General features: G+C 38.4%; 1 protein-coding gene across 1 annotated transcript in view; it reads left to right on the plus strand.

The window, feature by feature from the left end:
• SEL1L2 (SEL1L2 adaptor subunit of SYVN1 ubiquitin ligase) overlaps positions 1–19,586 on the plus strand; it is a gene marked incomplete at both ends in the record, with an annotated part of 111,175 nt that overhangs the window by 52,984 nt on the left and 38,605 nt on the right. The window contains one exon of the mRNA XM_082856803.1: positions 4,358–4,520. Within this exon, the coding sequence (XP_082712929.1) occupies positions 4,358–4,520 (163 nt within the window). The remainder of the gene's footprint in view (positions 1–4,357; positions 4,521–19,586) is intronic.

The following is a 19,586-nucleotide window of genomic DNA, read 5'->3' on the forward strand; positions in this document are numbered from 1 at the left end:
GGCAGAATTCAGCCAAAAATATTCTGTTTTGGCTTTAATTGATTCAAATGAAATAAAACATGTATTATTTGAATTAGAGAAGTTATTGTTTTAGAATGCTTTATTCTGCCTAACAGCATTTGTACATCACTTTATGGTTTTCAGAGCACTTTCGTGCATGTGACGTCATTTTATCCCCAGAACAGACTTATGAGTTAAGAAGAGTTTCATTTTTTCCCCCTTTAAAAAGTTGAGAACAGAGATTCAAGGATGTTAAAGTGAAGTGATCACAAATGCACAGCTGGGAGGTGACCAAGCCGTGGCCACATGGTCTCACACCATGTCCATTGTTTCTCTTTTCGCTTATCTATTTTGTCTAAATGGGAGGCAGAAATATCTTCTACCCCCAGGAGAGGGGCACAACTTGAGGTCCTATCAACTCTCTAGTTAAAACCTTGGGATCACACTCTGGCTCTGTCACTACTGATGTGATCCTGAGCAAGTTACTTAACTGCTTCGTGCCCTGGATAATGCAATCAAGCTCTTAGAACAATGTCCTTAGTAATAAGGAGATAAGTGTTTGCTATTTTTTTTTTTTTTTAATTTTTTTTTTTTTTTTCGGTATGCGGGCCTCTCACTGTTGTGGCCTCTCCCATTGCGGAGCACAGGCTCCGGACGCGCAGGCTCAGCAGCCATGGTTCACGGGCCCAGCCGCTCCGCGGCATGTGGGATCTTCCCGGACCGGGGCACGAACCCGTGTCCCCTGCATCGGCAGGCGGACTCTCAACCTCTGCGCCACCAGGGAAGCCCAAGTGTTTGCTATTTTTATCTCTAGTCCTCTAAATGGTAAGTGGAAGGTGTGGAAGAGAAGAAGGCAAGTGTGTCTTGAACCATAATAGAAAGAATGGACTCTGAGCCCTCGACAAGGAGACTTCTTTTGTTTTCACACAAATTAGGCATACCAGCCCCACGGGAAGCATCCCAGAGCTGTGGTAACCAGCCCGAGGCAGGCAGCCGCAGAGTCCATGAATTCTTTCTGAAAACTCAAAGACTTTGAGAAGAGTGTAAGAGTGTAGAGGATGAGGGTGGGGGTGGGGCACTCAACTGTGAACCTGGTTATAAAAACATCACAACGTCCATTTTTCAAGGTCCTTCTTTGTGTTAATGTTGTAGGCATTTATGTGTGGGATATTACTCATTGCTCATGATGATACTGTAAGACATAAATTATTATCCCCAAATTATGGAGGAGGAAATGGAAGGTCAAAAAGATTCTGATTTTTCCAAAGTGACAAGAAGAAGGAAGTAAGGGATTTGGTCCTCTCTCTAGGGAAAGTTAAATTAGAAGCTCTTTATAAGAGCAAGGGAAACCATTCTTAGCAAAACTCAAGCCTCATGCTGAGCATTCCTGGGGGCTCTCATGATGAGGATGGAGTTAAATCAGACCCCAAACTACAATCCAGCCTGATGGGGAAGTCAGCTCACTCAGGTGCCAATGAGTATATGAGTAAGGATAGGATTTCTCAAGCTGGCCAGGCTAGATGAGAGAACAATGGGAAGGGCTGTTCCCTGAGATTTCAGACTAGCTCTGCCTATAGCCTGTGAACCCAAGATGAGGGGCTCCATCAAGTCCAAGGAAAGCCTAGATTCAGCCTGATGGGACAAAACCACTCTTAGAAGGTTCTGCTTAACCTTGATGCGTGCCTTCCTTTCTGGCTTCAAGGATGGGGAGAAAACCCAGACCTTCAGTGCAGGACCATCCAGTAGTGCAGGAACCTTCATGCCTACCTGGTGTCATTCAATCTCAGGTTATTCTTTCCCAGTCTATCCTGCTCCAGTCCTTGCCCAAGAATCCGAGAAGAACAGCTTATTTCTGTAGCAGCATAGTTACATGAGAGGGTACATGAATCTGAGTCTCCTGACCCTTCAGCATGTGTAGCAGTGGAGACCTGAAACCAAATATGTTCATAACAAAAGACCCTAGGAGTTTGTGGGCAAGATGGGTGAAATTCCTTCAGTTTTCAGGATGGTCTGCTCTCCACTGAAGCCAGTTACATCTAATACAGCCATCTTTAAGATTCTGGTCAGACCAAAGAGGAATCATATCTCTCCTATTCATCTTCTACCCTACCCCCTCCTTGCTTCACCGCTTCTCAGATGAGGGTAACATCAGTTAGAGGGGCTAGTAGAATTTTTGGCTCATCCACACCCACATCTTGGTCTATTTCATTTATTCAGTCTCTTCATATATAGGAAAGGAAAATTGTTGAACAAGTCAGTGCTGTTGGAAGTACAGATGTTAAGCAAGCATATGTCAGGGAAACACAAACTTGTCGGAAGGAGTCAAGAAACCTCTATGACATCCCAGGTTAACTGTCATTAAGAATTACTCCCCATCAGTGAAGAAGCTGTGAAGATAAGCTGCTGCCCCACACCAAGTTTCTGATGTGTCCTAGAGATGCATTTAGCCTCCTCCTTCCCCAGCACCCAACTGAGCGTCCAATGCCAGATCCTTTACAGATAATCTGGATACCTAACTGAACTTTCTTTTGGAGATCTGCCCCTGCAGCCCAATTTCTCCTACTTTTTCACTCTTGGGGATTGCAGTCCAGATCTTAATCCCACAAACTTTACCAACACCTTTCTCCTGCCCTTGGTCCTGCTTCTGGTATTCCATATATCACCTTGGACTTTCCTGACAGGGGACCTAAGTACCCACCCCTCCCTCAGAATCAAAGACACATAGAGGGGTTGGTTTTGCAAACTTTTGCTGCCCCCTGGGACCAGTGACTGGATATATTGCTGGCCCCTGTAGCCCATCTCAGGTTTCTCTGCCCTGGACCATGTCGGTGCCCTTCTAGTCCCAGCAGACTATGTGGTTGCAGCAGCAAGCCATGCAACAGAAGAGCTCCCAGGAGTCTGTATCCTGTTGCCATGCCCATCCCCTGATGCCAGACGTTTGAATTCATTGACCTTTGAGACCTTCTATTTTATTATTTGCCTTCTGGTCCCCAGAACCTCTGCTTGCTTTGACCATGGCTAATTTCTTGCTTGACCTCCTGGCTTCTTTTTGTCCCACTGGGGTCTACTCTCTGTTTGCCATCCAGGACCCTAATGCGTACCTGGATGTCACTCATCCTGGCCTTTGTGGCCCATTCTGTTCTGCTCCAGCTTTTGACCAAGAGCAGCTTATTCTAGCAACAGCATGGGTAGGGGTACATAAAGCTGAGTCTCCTGATCCTTCTGAATTGGTAGCTGTGGTAGATTTGTGTGTTTGTTCCGGTATTTGAGTCAAGGTCACAGGCTTGACTGATCTTACTGCTACCAAAAAGGAAGTTAAAAGAGTAAAAATAAATCCCCAAAGCACTCTCTATCTCCAACACAAGTTTTGACCTTGCAAGTCTCTCCATCATTACTTGCTACACAGATCAGGTCCAGGTGACTTCTGACTAGAACTCATAAAATGCGCTGTGAGGCAATCCTCTGGCATCTATATTGGTAATCATTAAACTTTACGTGATTTACCCACTAATTATAGGAGAAAAAGTACCATGCTATAAAACTTTAGAATCTATGCAATAGTCCTAATAATAATAATAGCTGAATTTATTGAGTGCTTACTCTGTATCAGGCAGTATGCCAGGCACTTCACATGGATTATCTCATTGAATCTTCTCAGCAACCCTATGAAGTAAGGGCTTTTATTATCCCCATTCCATAGATGAGAGAGGCACAGAGAAGTTAAGTAACTTGCCCAAAGCTCTCAAACTAAATTAGTGGTAGAGCCAGGATTTGAACCCAGGCATTCAGACTCTAGAGCCCTAAAAACCATTAAGGTTTTGTTTGGTTATTGTTTTCCCACACAGTCTGTCTTTGCTGTGCTGAATAATATGTTCTGTTTTAGAAATTTATTTTGGAATATAAAGGAACTGTTCTCATGATAGTAACTTCCAAGATGACATTCCAGTTTTGATTATTTTTAATTGATTTTGATTATATTGTTATGTATTTCAGAGTTCATTTTATAAATCAAATACTCATAATTAATGGGAGTTGCCATGGGAGAGTTCACTATTTTAAGACAAGTGCCCCAATTTTTCACTTTTCTTGGTCTATAAGCTTGAAGCATGATATAGCCTCAATATTTCTACTTTTCAGCAGCTTCATTATTTGTCAGATATATTTGAAATTATAATCTTAGACTGGCCTAGGGCTGAAAAAAATCTACTGGTCTAGAAATGTAATGGACTTTAGCCAAACTGTATTGTTAGTAGCAACATCAACCAGGTCCTACTTGTTAGAGAGAAGCAGTATGAAGGAGGGAGCAGCAATTTTCATTTTTGATAATCACACTTCTAACTTCGTATTCTTCAAACAGAGCCTACAAACTCTTTGCTAAAGCGTCTGACATGGGAAACTTGAAAGCTATGGAGAAAATGGCTGATGCTTTGCTATTTGGAAATTTTGGCATGCAAAACATAACAGCAGCTATCCAATTATACGAGTCCTTGGCTAAAGAAGGATCATATAAAGCCCAAAACGTGAGTTTTGAAAGAAAATTAAACTTTAAATAGCTATGTCCTGAAATAATTATAGGCAAATAACATGTGAGAGGAGTTGAGCCTCTACTGCATGAGCCCAGGCCTAGGAAAGTTACTGTAATGCGCTAAGTGTAATGTTCCCGTCAGGGCAAGAACGAGCAGGAGCCCGGGGCAAAATCTTCTAGCTCTTGAGTGACTTTCAGGAATGGAGCAGAGCTGCTCTCTAATCCACCTTCCCACCATCCCTGTCCATGTGTGTGTTTCGAAATAATGTGAGAACTCTGAACCCCTAACATAGTTAAATTTTATATAAAATATATTCACCTATGCAAAGAAATATGGAACTAAATCTCCTACCTTAGGATGCCTGGTTTTTACACTTCAAATATTTTATAAGCTATATATATTTCCTTTTCTATTTTAATACGTGTATGTCATTTTATTCCAAGAATAACATAAGCATTTCATAGAAAATCTGGAAAACAGGAAAAAAAAAAACCCTTCACAAGCCAACCATCCTGACTCAACTACTGTTAGGACTGCTTTGTATTTCTGTTTGGCTTCTTCCTCTGTGCATCTTTCTTTTAAAAATATCATCATAATCACATGTATTATGATTATGATGTATCATTTTGTTTCTGGCTGCTTTCACTTAATGCTATAGCAAAAGTATGTTTTCATGTTGCTGGTCGCGCTTTTCTTTTTTTAGATGTTGGGGGTAGGAGTTTTAGTAATTTATTTATTTATTTTTGCTGTGTTGGGTCTTCGTTTCAGTGCAAGGGCTTTCTCTAGTTGTGGCAAGCGGGGGCCACTCTTCATCGCAGTGCGCGGGCCTCTCACTATCGTGGCCTCTCTTGTTGCGGAGCACAAGCTCCAGATGCGCAGGCTCAGTAGTTGTGGCTCACGGGCCTAGTTGCTCCGCAGCATGTGGGATCTTCCCAGACCAGGGCTCGAACCCGTGTCCCCTGCATTAGCAGGCAGATTCTCAACCACTGCACCACCAGGGAAGCCCTTTGCTGGTCTTAATGAAAACATTTCTTTCTGATCACAAAAGAAATTTATGCTGATTACAAGAAAAACCGGTGAATTCAGAAATTATGAGGAAGACACTAAAAGTTGTCTAAAATCTTTTCCCATAGATCATTTTTGTTTCCATCCAGTAAAGTGTAGAAGCTAAGCTTTGGAGTCAGGTAGATCTAAGTTCAAATGCACTCTACCACTTGTTTATTGGATAACTACTTAACAAAACCCTTTCCCCTTCTTCTGCATGAGAATTTGACCTTTGGTTCACTCTCTACTTCTGTTTCCCTGGTAATATGATAGGAGTGAAATGTTAACTATGTTTCTAGATAGTATTGCTTATTGTTGAAATGACCTCTACTTGGTAAACTACCTTTGGACTGGGAGAAACTGTCATGAACTATAAATACCTGATGGTGGTGATGATTCTTACCGGGATCCTGGACATGATGCCTATGGAGTTGTTACAGGGGGAATATGAGGCTTTTATGTCAGGTTGCCTGTTGCACCACCCAATGTGCAACAGGGGATCTCATCCCCTTGTGTCTGAGTCAGCTGAGGGACCAAAGATGAGGGCTGCTGGAGGACTATGTGACCTGCTGCAAGGACTCCCACGGAAGGGAGGCCTGATGCTGCCCTGCTGGCAAACTGCGATTCCTGTGCTACATCTACCTGAAGAAACTGATGGCATGTGTAGCCTGTGGGAGTCTTGTGAGTCTGCATATTTATTTGAACCAGAAATTGGACGAGAGGAACTCTAATGGGTGGGATAACCTCTCTAACTTTCACCTGTAGAGTTAGGATAATGATAAAACACCAGGTTCTATGTCTATCTGGTTCACTGCTATATCTCTAAAAATTTAGTGCAGTGCCTGGGACAAAAAATATTAGTTGAATGCTGAATTAATTCATGATGAATGAATTAATGGAGTTGTGAGGATTAAAATAATGTGTGAAGCCACTTAATTCCATACCTGGAACTTTATAATCATTCATCATAAAAGATATAAATGCAATTATTACTCTTACTATTATTCTTCAGAATTTTTCCTATAATTATGTAGAAAATTTTTTACAAAAATGAGACATACTTTAATTGCTGTTTCTTATTCTGCTCTTTACTCACTTAATAATATATCACAGATATCTTTCCCTGTGAATATATCCCATATTTGGTTAATCAAAAATATAAAGTTCCAAAACAGACCAAATGTTACCATCATGACCACCACAACAAATAATGTCACCTAATTCCTTTCTAAACTAGTGAATATGTGCTTTTTCTGTTAGTGGGTATATTAATTAATTAATTAAGTCAACAGTTGTTTCTTGGACACTTACTATGTACCACACATAATCCTGTTGATGGGGAGAAAAAGATCAATAGGCCAAAGTCCTTATGGGCCAATCTGAAATATAAACAAATATATAAATATATTTATATAAATATATTTATATAAATATAAACAAAAATATAAACAAATAATTTCAGCATAATTTAGGTGGACTAGAATTAAGGTGTGTATAAAGTGCACAGAAAAGGGTCTGACTGGTTTTGCCTGAGGCAGGTAGGGAAGGCTTCAAGGAAGAAGCGACATTTGCTCCCAGTCTAGAATATTGGATACAGGCAACATGAAGGATTTGTCTATATTTGAATAAAATATTTGATGCAAGGGTCAAAGTACTACTTTCAGAAAAAAAAATTCCAAATTAACATAATTGATACATAAAACATATGGATTTTAAAGCTGAAGTCAGAGTTTCACTCCACATACTCTAGTTAGAATTGTTCTATCGCATGGCCCCAGACCTCCTGTCTATTTATGTGTGTTTGGTCTCAAGAGGACAAGAAGACAAAATGTGGGTGAGGACAGACTTATCACCTGAAAGGCTGACATTGACCTGATATGCAAAATTCAGCTACACTGTTTATTGAAATGCTACAACAGTGGTTGGAAAAAGTCTCTGCCCCAAGCTCCTCTTATGCTCTTCCTGACAACCTGAACACCCGTATTCTTCACTTGGACTTCCCCCTCCTCCCTTCAGCTCCCGGTGATCTTCCAGCCAAAGTGTTATCTGGATGGGCAGGGAGCTTACAGGACCCTGTTCCAGTGCTACAGCTGGATTCTATTCTGAAATTAACTATCATCCCTGTCATCACTATAGGAAAATCTGTTTCTGATAGAAAGTCCTCTTGCAGTTGAATTATCTCCTGATACAAAGAACAATTAAAGATATTCCATGGTACAAACAATGCTTTGTTTGATGGCTGGTTGCTGCGACAAGGCTGGCCACGTGCCATATTGATCACAGCTCTTTAACAGGACTGGCCAGGTGACCACCTTTCTTCTCAGGCTGTTTGTGCCAGCCTGATACAGGAATCCAGCTGCACTGGTAGGAAATATTGCTGGGAACTGCAAGGACAATGTAGCAACAGAAATGTGGCTGAACAAGCTGAAATGTATACTGAGAATGATAATGAAAGAGGGTGAGAGAGATAGACATAAAGATAGAGAGAAAATGAGAATGAAGACACCTATCTCTGGGGGAAAAGGGTAAGAACAATCGGAAATACTGAAATGTTATAGATGGGAGAAGCCTGGAGTGCCAGAGGGCTAGTAGAGACCTGATTTAACAAAGAAAACAAAAAAGATATGAACTCAGATTCATGCAGGCATTGAGGGGGTGGGGGAAGAAATGCAGTTTCAGGCTATGTATAAAAGGAAAGCTGGATGGAGGAAAAGAGGCATACTTATTTCTTTTCATGCACCTTGGATGGTTCATCACAAAAAATCCAAATAAACTAAAAGAAATCCTGATAAGGGCAATAAAAACAAATAAGATTGTGAACAGACTCCATTGAATTGATTTGCAAAGAATCTGTACCTTCCAAATAATGAAAACTATTCACTAATGGTGTAGTCTTCATGAAAATGGTGAAAATTGAGGAAAGAACAAACAAAAAAAAGCCATATTTTAGAGGATGTCATAAGATATTGTAGTATACCAGCTGGAGGTAGATAAATAATATATTTTTTATTTCTCTGATCCTCATTTAAGGAAGCAGAGATTCAGAATTAGAAAGACTCATTCTTTTCTTGATACTGATGAACTGTTTCAATAGAAAATTTGTCTGTTAATTTGCCAAATAAGAAGGTAGGGTTTAAACCTCATTTGCTTTGAGAATCAAGAAATGGATCATAAATGGATAACTAATAAGAACCTGCAGTATAAAAGAATAAATAAAATAAAATTTAAAAATTAAAAAAAATGGATCATTCACATTGTATCACCTTAAAATTAACTTAATCACTGTAATGATTATTAGCACTGTGCTACTACTGAAAAAAATCATTTTTAGTATCAAATACTCGCTTTGATAATTCTAGGATTACCTGTGTAGAGCATTTCTTTTTGACGTTAATCATCTTTTTGTATTAAGGGTGCAAAAAGGATCTGAGTTTTCCATCAGGGTTGATTCACACTTCTGTTTGGCATGCAATTTGAGCTAAAAGTAATGACTACAGACGGTTTCAAGCCCCGTACAACAATTATAATAATTAAATGCTTAATCTTTTTTCTCTTTTAATAATTCCTTATATAAAGAGAAAAAGGAGGAACATTTAATTTTTATGTTGTTATTATGGTACCTGAGTAATTTGCTTTGAAATATACTAAAATATCCTGTACACTTAACTCTTTCCACTCAAATCCCAGTGACTATAACACAGCACAATGGTTGAGTTCAGGGTCTTATAAACAAATTTAATTTGCAGAGCTTGACATTTTAAAACCACTGAAAGTATCATTGATGTCATCACTATAGTGTAGCTTCTCTTCAAACCACAGCATTTTTTTTCTGGATTAAGATTTAATCATTCTAGGGCTTCCCTGGTGGCACAGTGGTTAAGAATCCGCCTGCCAATGCAGGGGACACGGGTTCGAGCCCTGGTCCGGGAAGATCCCACATGCTGCAGAGCAACTAAGCCCATGCACCACAACTACTGAGCCCATGCACCACAACTACTAAGCCCATGCACCACAACTACTGAGCAACTAAGCCCATGCACCACAACTACAGGCACTCTAGAGCCTGAGAGCCACAACTACTGAGCCCGTGTGCCACAACTACTGAAGCCCACGCACCTAGAGCCCGTGCTCTGCAACAAGAGAAGCCACCGCAATGAGAAGCCCACGCACTGCAACAAAAAGTAGCCCCCGCTCGCCGCAACTAGAGAAAAGCCCGTGTGCAGCAACAAAGACCCAACAGAGCCAAAAATAAAATTAATTTTAAAAAAGATTTAATCATTCTATAATCCATTTCATTTCACCTCAGCCTTATCTCAGAAAAAGCCAAAGACCAAAAACTGACTACTGTAAAGCTGTTAGGTAACAATGCCTAAGTGTAAAGAAACAGGACAGCCCTGACTATAATTGACATATTTACTACATGACAGCCCATAACATCTTTTGTCTTCCTGCCTGCCATGCTTTAAGTAGTGGGGGAAAAAAAAAAAAAAGTTAAGCCCTCCAGAGAATTAATTCAAGATCATCCATTGTTATTTTTCTGCTAAAGAGAGAGGAAGCATTCTCTTTGAGTTGATTTATTTGAGGCTGGGAAAATCATGGTTTTAGCCCTTTATAGAATGAGTTTTATACAGAGAAAGCTCTCCATCCCAATCACAGGATGGAAATTAACTCCCACACAGTCCACTACACAACTTCACGACCTCACAATCTTCTCCAAGAGGATCAGGCCAAAAAGTGTGGTAGGCTCTGCACAAAATGATACACTGTTGGTGAAAGCATCTTATAATACAAGCTCAACTGAATAGAACATATCTTCATTTTCTTATGTAAAGGTCAGTATATTTGTATATTATCAAAGTTTCTACATAAACAAGATTCTAAATGGAGCAGAATAAAAAATTGCTAAGAGTTGCAAGAAAAATAAATTATTTAGCCAATAATATTGGCTAAAGGTATTTTTACAAGGAGCCAATTTAGCCATTTAAAATATAACTACAAGGGTTAGAGGAGTACCAGGATTCCACTTTCCATTTGTAATAACAGCCTTCATGATCAACTTTCCTGAAAAGGGAGGCTTTGAGACTAAAGAGGAATTGGCAGAATCTTAGATTTTTTTTTTTAGTTTATGGATTAAGTAGATTGCAAATTATAAACCACATGTTAGAGCTATTATGCTTTTAAGAACTGAACTCTGCAGTCAATTCCCTAGTTTAAAAAGTAAGATTGTTCTTTATCCTTGAAATTTTAATAAAAAGTTTAAGAAATTATTCATTTTCTGTTTTGATGGAATTATCAGACCTTGTTGTATCTTGACTTTAGGGAGACATTTAACAAAGTCTTGCATCATGTTCTCATGAGCTAGATGAAAAAGTAGAAACGTGGGCTTTGATAATGGTAAAGTATAGACTAATAGGTTGATGCCAAGGTGAAAGCAATTCTGGTAATCTGCCTCAGGACGCTGCCTATGACCCTGTGCTCTTCAAATATTCCATCAGCTATTAAGCTGAATGGCTAATACAAAATTGTTTTTAATTTGAAGCATAGAAAGAAAGGCATATTACCCATGATTTGCATAAGAGTGTAGAATGAACTTGTAAAAATGGTGATAGGAATAATAAAGCTACAAATGAGTAGCAACTTGAAAATATTAGGAACACCAAAACAGACTATTACAATTATGTTCTGACAAAAAATAGTGTTATGACTCTATTGAGAAGAGGAGGAAGGAGAAAAAATAGTGATGTAGATGACCTAAATCATCATCTATCATCTAGCAAATCTATAGCTAATGTGCAAAATACATAAATTAACAGCAAGTAGTAGCAACTTATCAGGAGTCCTAATGGTGGTAATTATTAGAAGAAAACAACTAAAATAATTAAAAGTGGTTATCTTTGAGGAGACAAATAAGGAGTAGCCTAGAAAGGAGCAGGGCATTGATATTTATATTTTAAGCCCTCAGAAGTATTGGAATTTTAATTTTTAATACATCTCTTAATTTGATAACAAATATATAAAAAGTTAAATTTAGATATTAACTCTCCCCCCCAAAAGGAATTGTGCTTAACAACAGAAGTCCTCTCCCACTGAAAAGAAAGCAGAATCTTTGGAAAATGTCAAATTCTGGGTATGGGGCAAGAAATATACAAGATGATGTTGAAACATCTTATCCTACTTGATGGCAAGGACACTGTAAGAAAATACTAGGATTGAGAATTCCCTGGTGGTCCAGTGATTAAGACTTGGCACTTTCACTGCGGTGGCCTGGGTTCAATCCCTGGTCCGGCAGCTCAAACAAGCACGAATTACTAAAGATGGAACAATTGAGCACGAAGATGAATAATGACCACAATGGACTGAAATTACCTCAAATGTACTTAAATCCATTAGTTCATAATGATACTTAGAAACAACACTCTTTTTTTTAACTTTTTTTTTTATATTTATTTTTGCCTGTGTTGGGTCTTCGTTTCTGTGCGAGGGCTTTCTCCACTTGCGGCAAGCAGGGGCCACACTTCATTGTGGTGCGCGGGCCTCTCACTACCGCGGCCTCTCTTGTTGCGGAGCACAGGCTCCAGACGCGCAGGCTCAGTAGTTGTGGCTCACGGGCCTAGTTGCTCCACGGCATGTGGGATCCTCCTGGACCAGGGCTCGAGCCCGTGTCCCCTGCATTGACAGGCAGATTCTCAACCACTGCGCCACCAGGGAAGCCCGGAACAACACTCTTTAATCACTTTGGAGGATGTTAGAGAACCAACTCTCATTATTTTGAAAACTGATAAACAGACAGGTTCAAACATTTATTGACTTTTCTTCACAAACTATATCTCAGAATATAGGAGACCAAAGAAAGTTTTTCTTTATAAAATTATTCCAGCTAATAAATAAGGAAGGAAAGACAGAATTAGAATGGTATCTTTTTGCCACCCCTAATAAGTCAATGGACCTACGCAGTGGTCATTACTGGCTGCTAACATCACAAAGTAGAGACAAGAAACTATATACCTCCTGATGGAAATACATAACACTTCCTATGAGACAGTCTTGCCAAACACATTACACCTAAGTTTGATCAAGCCTCTAAATCTGACTGCCAGCCTGTAGAAAATACAGTATTGTGATCAACAAAATCCAGGCTAAGTATAACTCTATAGGAGAAGTGACTGGTTTTTTCAACAACAAAAAATTACAAGGAGAAAAGAGATGGATAAGAAACTTAGATATTAAAAAAGACTTGAGACTTCCCACGCAGTTGCAATGTATTGGCCATATCTGGATCCCAATTCAAACAAACTGTTAAAAAAAGAAAAGAAAAAGTTAAAAGAAAAATAAAGAACATTTATAAGGCAGTTGGGTAGATATAGACACTGACTAATGATATTAACAAATTTATATTAATGTTTTCAGTGAATAATGATATTATGATTTTGTTTTTTAAAGGTTCTTTCTTTTAGAGGCACATACTGAAATATTTACAGATGAAATATATATTGTCCAAGATTTACTTCAAAATAAGCTGGATGGCCAGAGAAAATCAGTGTGGATATCAGTGAAGGCAGATTGGGCAAATTGACAATGGATAATGATTGGGTGATGGATCATGGGTTTTTTATATTACTTTATTTACTTTTTCATATTCGAAGAATACACAGATGGAATAGGTGTTAGACTTGAAGATTAATAACTAAGAGGAAGTGGAATATCTCCACACCCTTCTGGTTTTTGTTGAGCAGTATGGCATTTTCCCCCCAAAATGGCCACAGTAATATTTCCAGTCCACATGCTATTTCAGACCCCTAATCAACATCATCAAAAAGTAGAGTCTACTTTCCATTTGCTTGTATGCAGGTGGGCTTGTGGCTACTTCAAACAATAGAGTTTGCTGTAAGTATTGCTACATCACTTTGAAGGCTAAGTCATAAAAAAGGATATAGCTCTGCCTGGCTCCCTCTCTCTCAGGATGCTCACTCCTGGAACCCAGCTACCATGCTGTGAGGAAGCTCATACAATAGGAGAGGACACATATTGCTGTTCTGGCCATTAGTCTCTGCTAAGGTCTTAACAAACAGCTAGAATCAACTGCCAGACGTGTGAGTGAAACAGCATTCAGATTATTGCATCCCTAGCCTTTGAGTATTCCAACTAAGACCCCCATATCATGGATCAGAGAAAAGCCATCCCCACTCTACCTTGACCAAATTCCTGACCCACTGAACCCTTAGCATAATAAAAGGTCATTTTATGCCACCAAGTTTCCGGTTAATTTGTTACACAGCCATAGTAACTGGAACAAAGACACAAACATTCAGAATTTAAAGGGCAGATTGTACTTTTCTCAGAAGCACCTGATGCCTTGGCATCCTTGTTGAAAATCACTTGACCATATATATGATGGTTTATTTCTGGTCTCTCTACACTGTTCCATTGCTCTATATGTCTGTCTTTATGCCAGTACTACAGGGTTTTGATTTACTGTAGCTTTATGCCAGTACCATAGGGTTTTGAATTACTGTAGGCATCTAGCTTTGGGGCTTTTTCCCTCAAGACAGATCAACTATTTTGTGAGTTTCCATATGAGATTTTATATAAATTTTAGGATGGTTGTTTCTATTTGTGCAAAAATGACATTGAGACTTTGATAGAGGTTGCACTGAATCTGTAATCTCTCTGGGTACATTCTAACAATATTAGGTCTTCCAGTACATAAGCATAGTGTATTTTCCATTTATTTATGTCTTTTTAAATTTTTTTCAGCATTGTTTTATAGTTTTCAGTGTACAAGTCTTTCACCTCCTTGGTTAGTTTATTCCTAAGTATTTATTCTTTTTGATGCTATTGTAAAATGGACAGTTAAATTCCTTTTCTAAATGTTGATTATTAATGTATAGAAAAGCTATTTGTTTTTTGTGTTGATTTTGTATCCTGCAACTTTGCTGAATTTATTAGTTTTAGCAGATTTTTGTGAAATCATTAGGGTTTTCTACATATAAGATTATGTCATTTGTGAACAAAGTTTATTTTACTTATCCTTTCCAATTTAGAGGTCTTTTTTTTTTTTTTCTTGCCTAACTCCTCTAGCTAGAACTTCCAGTACCATGTTGAATAGCAGTGATGAGAGTACATCTCCTTGCCTTGTTCCTAATCTTAAAGGGAAAGCTTTCAGTTTTTCACCATTACATATGATATTTGCTATGGGCTTTTTTATACATGGTAATTATTATGCTGAAGTAATTTTCCTCTATTCCTAATTTGTTTAGTGTTTTTATTATAAAAAGGTGTTGAATTATGTCAAATGCTCTTTCTGCATCAATTGAAATGATCATATTTTTCTCTTATTTTGTCAATGTGGTACAGTAGGCCCTTGGGATCCATAGGGGATCGGTTCCAGGACACCCCTACTGATACCAGAAATCCACATATGGTCACATACATTATATTGGGTGGGACAAAATGTGCCTTCAGTTTTCTAAGTAAAAATAAAACACACATTTTTCATTTTCACCAAGAACTTTACTGAACAACATATTCACCCTTTTGTTCCACTACCTTCTGTCATTTTTCATAATTCCATCTTCCCAAAATATTTTTAACATCTTTTTGAGACCATAATTGCTTTACAATGGTGTCTTAGTTTCTGCTCTATAACAAAGTGAATCAGCTATACATATACACATATCACCATATCTTCTCCCTCTTGCATCTGCCTCCCACCCTTCCTATCCCACCCCTCTAGGTAGATAAAAAGCACCGAGCTGCTCTCCCTGTGCTAAGTGGCTGCTTCCCACTAGCTATCTATTTTACATTTGGTAGTGTATGTATGTCCATGCCACTCTCTCACTTCGTCCCAGCTTACCATTCCCCTTCCCTGTCTCCTCAAGTCATTCTCTACGTCTGCGTCTTTATTCCTGTCCTGTCCCTAGGTTCTTCAGAACCATTTTTTTTTCTTTTCTAAGATAACATATATATGGTTAGCATATGGTATTTGTTTTTCTCTTTCTGACTTACTTCACTCTGTATGACACACTCTAGGTCCATCCGCCTCACTACAAAAAACCCAATTTTGTTTCTTTTTATGGCTGAGTAATATTCCATTGTATATATGTGCCACATCTTCTTTATACATTCATCTGTTGATGAACACTTAGGTTGCTTCCATGTCCTGGCTTTTTAAAAAATGAACATTGCGGTACATGAATCTTTTTGAGTTATGGTTTTCTCAGGGTATATGCCCAGTAGTGGGATCGCTGGGTCATATGGGAGTTCTATTTTTAGTTTTTTAAGGAACCTCCATACGGTTCTCCATAGTGGCTGTATCAATTTACATTCCTACCAACAGTGCAAGAGGGTTCCCTTTTCTCCACACCCTCTCCAGCACTTATTGTTTGTAGATTTTTTGATGATGGCCATTCTGACTGGTGTGAGGTGATACCTCATTGTAGTTTTGATTTGCATTTCTCTAATGATTAGTGATGTTGAGCATTCTTTCATGTGTTTGTTGAAATCTCTATATCTTCTTTGGAGAAATGTCTATTTAGGTCTTCTGCCCATTTTTGGATTGGGTTGTTTGTTTTTTTGATATTGAGCTGCATGAGTTGCCTGTATATTTTGGAGGTTAATCCTTTGTCAGTTGCTTCGTTTGCAAATATTTTCTCCCATTCTGAGGGTTGTCTTTTGGTCTTGTTTATGGTTTTCTTTCCTGTGCAAAAGCTTTTAAGTTTCATTAGGTCCCATTTGTTTATTTTTGTTTTGATTTCCATTTCTCTAGGAGGTGGGTCAAAAAGGATCTTGCTGTGATTTATGTCATAGAGTGTTCTGCCTATGTTTTCCTCTAAGAGGTTTATAGTGTCTGGCCTTACATTTAGGTCTTTAATCCATTTGGAGTTTATTTTCCTGTATGGTGTTAGTGAGTGTTCTAATTTCATTCTTTTAAATGTAGCTATCCAGTTTTCCCAGCACGACTTATTGAACAGGCTGTCGTTTCTCCATTGTATATTCTTGCCTCCTTTATCAAAAATAAGCTGACCATATGTGTGTGGGTTTATCTCTGGGCTTTCTATCCTGTTCCATTTATCTATATTTCTGTTTTTGTGACAGTACCATACTGTCTTGATTACTGTAGCTTTGTAGTATAGTCCGAAGTCTGGGAGATTGCTTCCTCCAGCTCCATTTTTCTTTCTCAAGATTGCTTTGGCGGGCTTCCCTGGTGGCGCGGTGGTTGGGGGTCTGCCTGCCGATGCAGGGGACATGGGTTCGTGCCCCGGTCCGGGAACATCCCACATGCCATGGAGCAGCTGGGCCCATGAGCCATGGCCGCTGAGCCTGTGCGTGTGGAGCCTGTGCTCTGCAGTGGGAGAGGCCACAACAGTGAGAGGCCCGCATACCGTAAAAAAAAAAAAAAAAAAAAAAAAAAGGATTGCTTTGGCTATTCGGGGTCTTCTGTGTTTCCATACAAATTGTGAAATTTTTTGTTCTAGTTCTATGAAAAATGCCATTGGTAGTTTGGTAGGGATTGCATTGAATCTGTAGATTGCTTTGGGATGTATAGTCATTTTCACAATGTTGATTCTTCCAATCCAAGAACATGGTTTATCTCTCTGTCTGTTTGTATCACCTTTAATTTCTCTCATCAGTGTCTTACAGTTTTCTGCATACAGGTCTTTTCTCTCCTTATGTAGGTTTATTCCTAGGTATTTTATTATTTTTGTTGCAGTGGTAAATGGGAGTATTTCTTTAATTTCTCTTTCAGATTTTTCATCATTAGTGTATAGGAATGCAAGAGATTTCTGTGCATTAGCTTTGTATCCTGCTACTTTACATATTCATTGATTAGCTCTAGTAGCTTTCTGGTAGCATCTTTGGGATTCTCTATGTATAGTATCATGTCATCTGCAAACAGTGACAGTTTTACTTCTTTTTTTCTAATTTGGATTCCTGTTATTTCTTTTTCTTCTCTGAGTGCTGTGGCTAAAACTTCCAAAACTATGTTGAATAATAGTGGTGAGAGTGGACATCCTTGTCTTGTTCCTGATCTTAGTGGAAAAGGTTTCAGTTTTTCACCATTGAGAAAAATGTTGGCTGTGGGTTTGTCATATATGGCTTTTATTATGTTGAGATAAGTTCCCTCTATGCCTACTTTCTGGAGGGTATTTATCATAAATGGGTGTTGAATTTGTCAACAGCTTTTTCTGCATCTATTGAGATGATCAAATGGTTTTTCTCCTTCAATTTGTTAATATGCTTTATCACAGTGATTGTTTTGTGTATGTTGAAGAATCCTTGCATTCTTGGGATATCCTCACTTGAACATGGTGTATGATCCTTCTAATGTGCTGTTGGATTCTGTTTGCTAGTATTTTGTTGAGGATTTTTGAATCTATGTTCATCAGTGATATTGGTCTGTAGTTTTCTTTTTTGGGACATCTTTGTCTGGTTTTGGTATTAGGGTGATGGTGGCCTTGTAGAATGAGTTTGGAAGTGTTCCTCCCTCTGCTATATTTTGGAAGAGTTTGAGAAGGATAGGTGTTACCTCTTCCCTAAATGTTTGATAGAATTTGCCTATGAAACCCTCTGGTCCTGGGCTTTTGTTTATTGGAAGATTTTTAATCACAGTTTCAATTTCAGTGCTTGTAATTGGTCTGTTTATATTTTCTATTTCTTCCTGTTTCAGTTTTGGAAGGTTATGCTTTTTCTAAGAGTTTGTCCATTCCTTCCAGGTTGTCCCTTTTATTGGTGTATAGTTGCCTGTAGTAATCTCTCATGATCCTTTGTATTTCTGCAGTGTCAGTTGTTACTTCTCCTTTTTCATTTCTAATTCTGTTGACTTGGGTCTTCTCCCTTTTTTTTCTTGATGAGTCTGGCTAGTGGTTTATCGATTTTGTTTATCTTCTCAAAGACCCAGCTTTTAGTTTTATTGATCTTAGGTACTGTTTTCTTCATTTCTTTTTCACTTATTTCTGATCTGATCTTTATGATTTCTTTCCTTCTGCTAACTTTGGGGTTTTCTTGTTCTTCTTTCTCTAATTGCTTTAGGTGTAAGGTTAGGTTGTTTATTTGAGATGTTTCTTGTTTTTTGAGGTAGGATTGTATTTCCGTAAACTTCCCTCTTAAACCTGCTTTTGCTGCATCCCATATGTTCTGGGTGGTCGTGATTTCATTGTCATTTGTTTCTAGGTATTTTTTGATTTCCTATTTGATTTCTTCAGTGGTCTCTTGGTTATTTAGTAGTGTATTGTTAGGCCTCCATGTGTTTGTATTTTTAACACGTATTTTCCTGTAATTGATATCTAGTCTTAGAGCGTTGTGGTTGGAAAAGATACTTGATATGATTTCAAATTTACCAAGGCTTGATTTGTGACCCAAGATATGGTCTATCCTGGAGAATGTTCCATGAGCACTTGAGAAGAAAGTGTATTCTGTTGTTTTGGGATGGAATGTCCTATTAATATCAATTAAGTCCATCTTGTTTAATGTATCAGCTAAAGCTTGTGTTTCCTTATTTATTTTCATTTTGAATGATCTGTCCATTGGTGAAAGTGGGGTGTTAAAGTCCCCTACTATGATTGTGTTACTGTCGATTTCCCCTTTTATGGCTGTTAGCATTTGCCTTATATATTGAGGTGTTCCTATGTTGGGTGCATAAATATTTACAATTGTTATATCTTTTTCTTGGACTGATCCCTTGATCATTATGTAGTGTCCTTCTTTGTCTCTTCTAATAGTCTTTATTTTAAAGTCTATTTTGCCTGATATGAGAATTGCTACTCCAGCTTTCTTTTGATTTCCATTTGCATTCAATATCTTTTTCTATCCCCTCACTTTCAGTCTGTATGTGTCCCTGGGTCTGAAGTGGGTCTCTTGTAGACAGCATATATACAGGTCTTGTTTTTGTATCCATTCAGTCAATCTGTGTCTTTTGGTTGGAGCATTTAATCCATTTAAGGTAATTATTGATATGTAATTTAAGGTAATTATTGATATGTATGTTCCTATTACCATTTTCTTAATTGTTTGGGGTTT

This window comes from Leucopleurus acutus (genome assembly GCF_964270905.1).
Source record: "Leucopleurus acutus genome assembly, chromosome: 16".
In the NCBI taxonomy this organism is placed as follows: domain Eukaryota; kingdom Metazoa; phylum Chordata; class Mammalia; order Artiodactyla; family Delphinidae; genus Leucopleurus; species Leucopleurus acutus.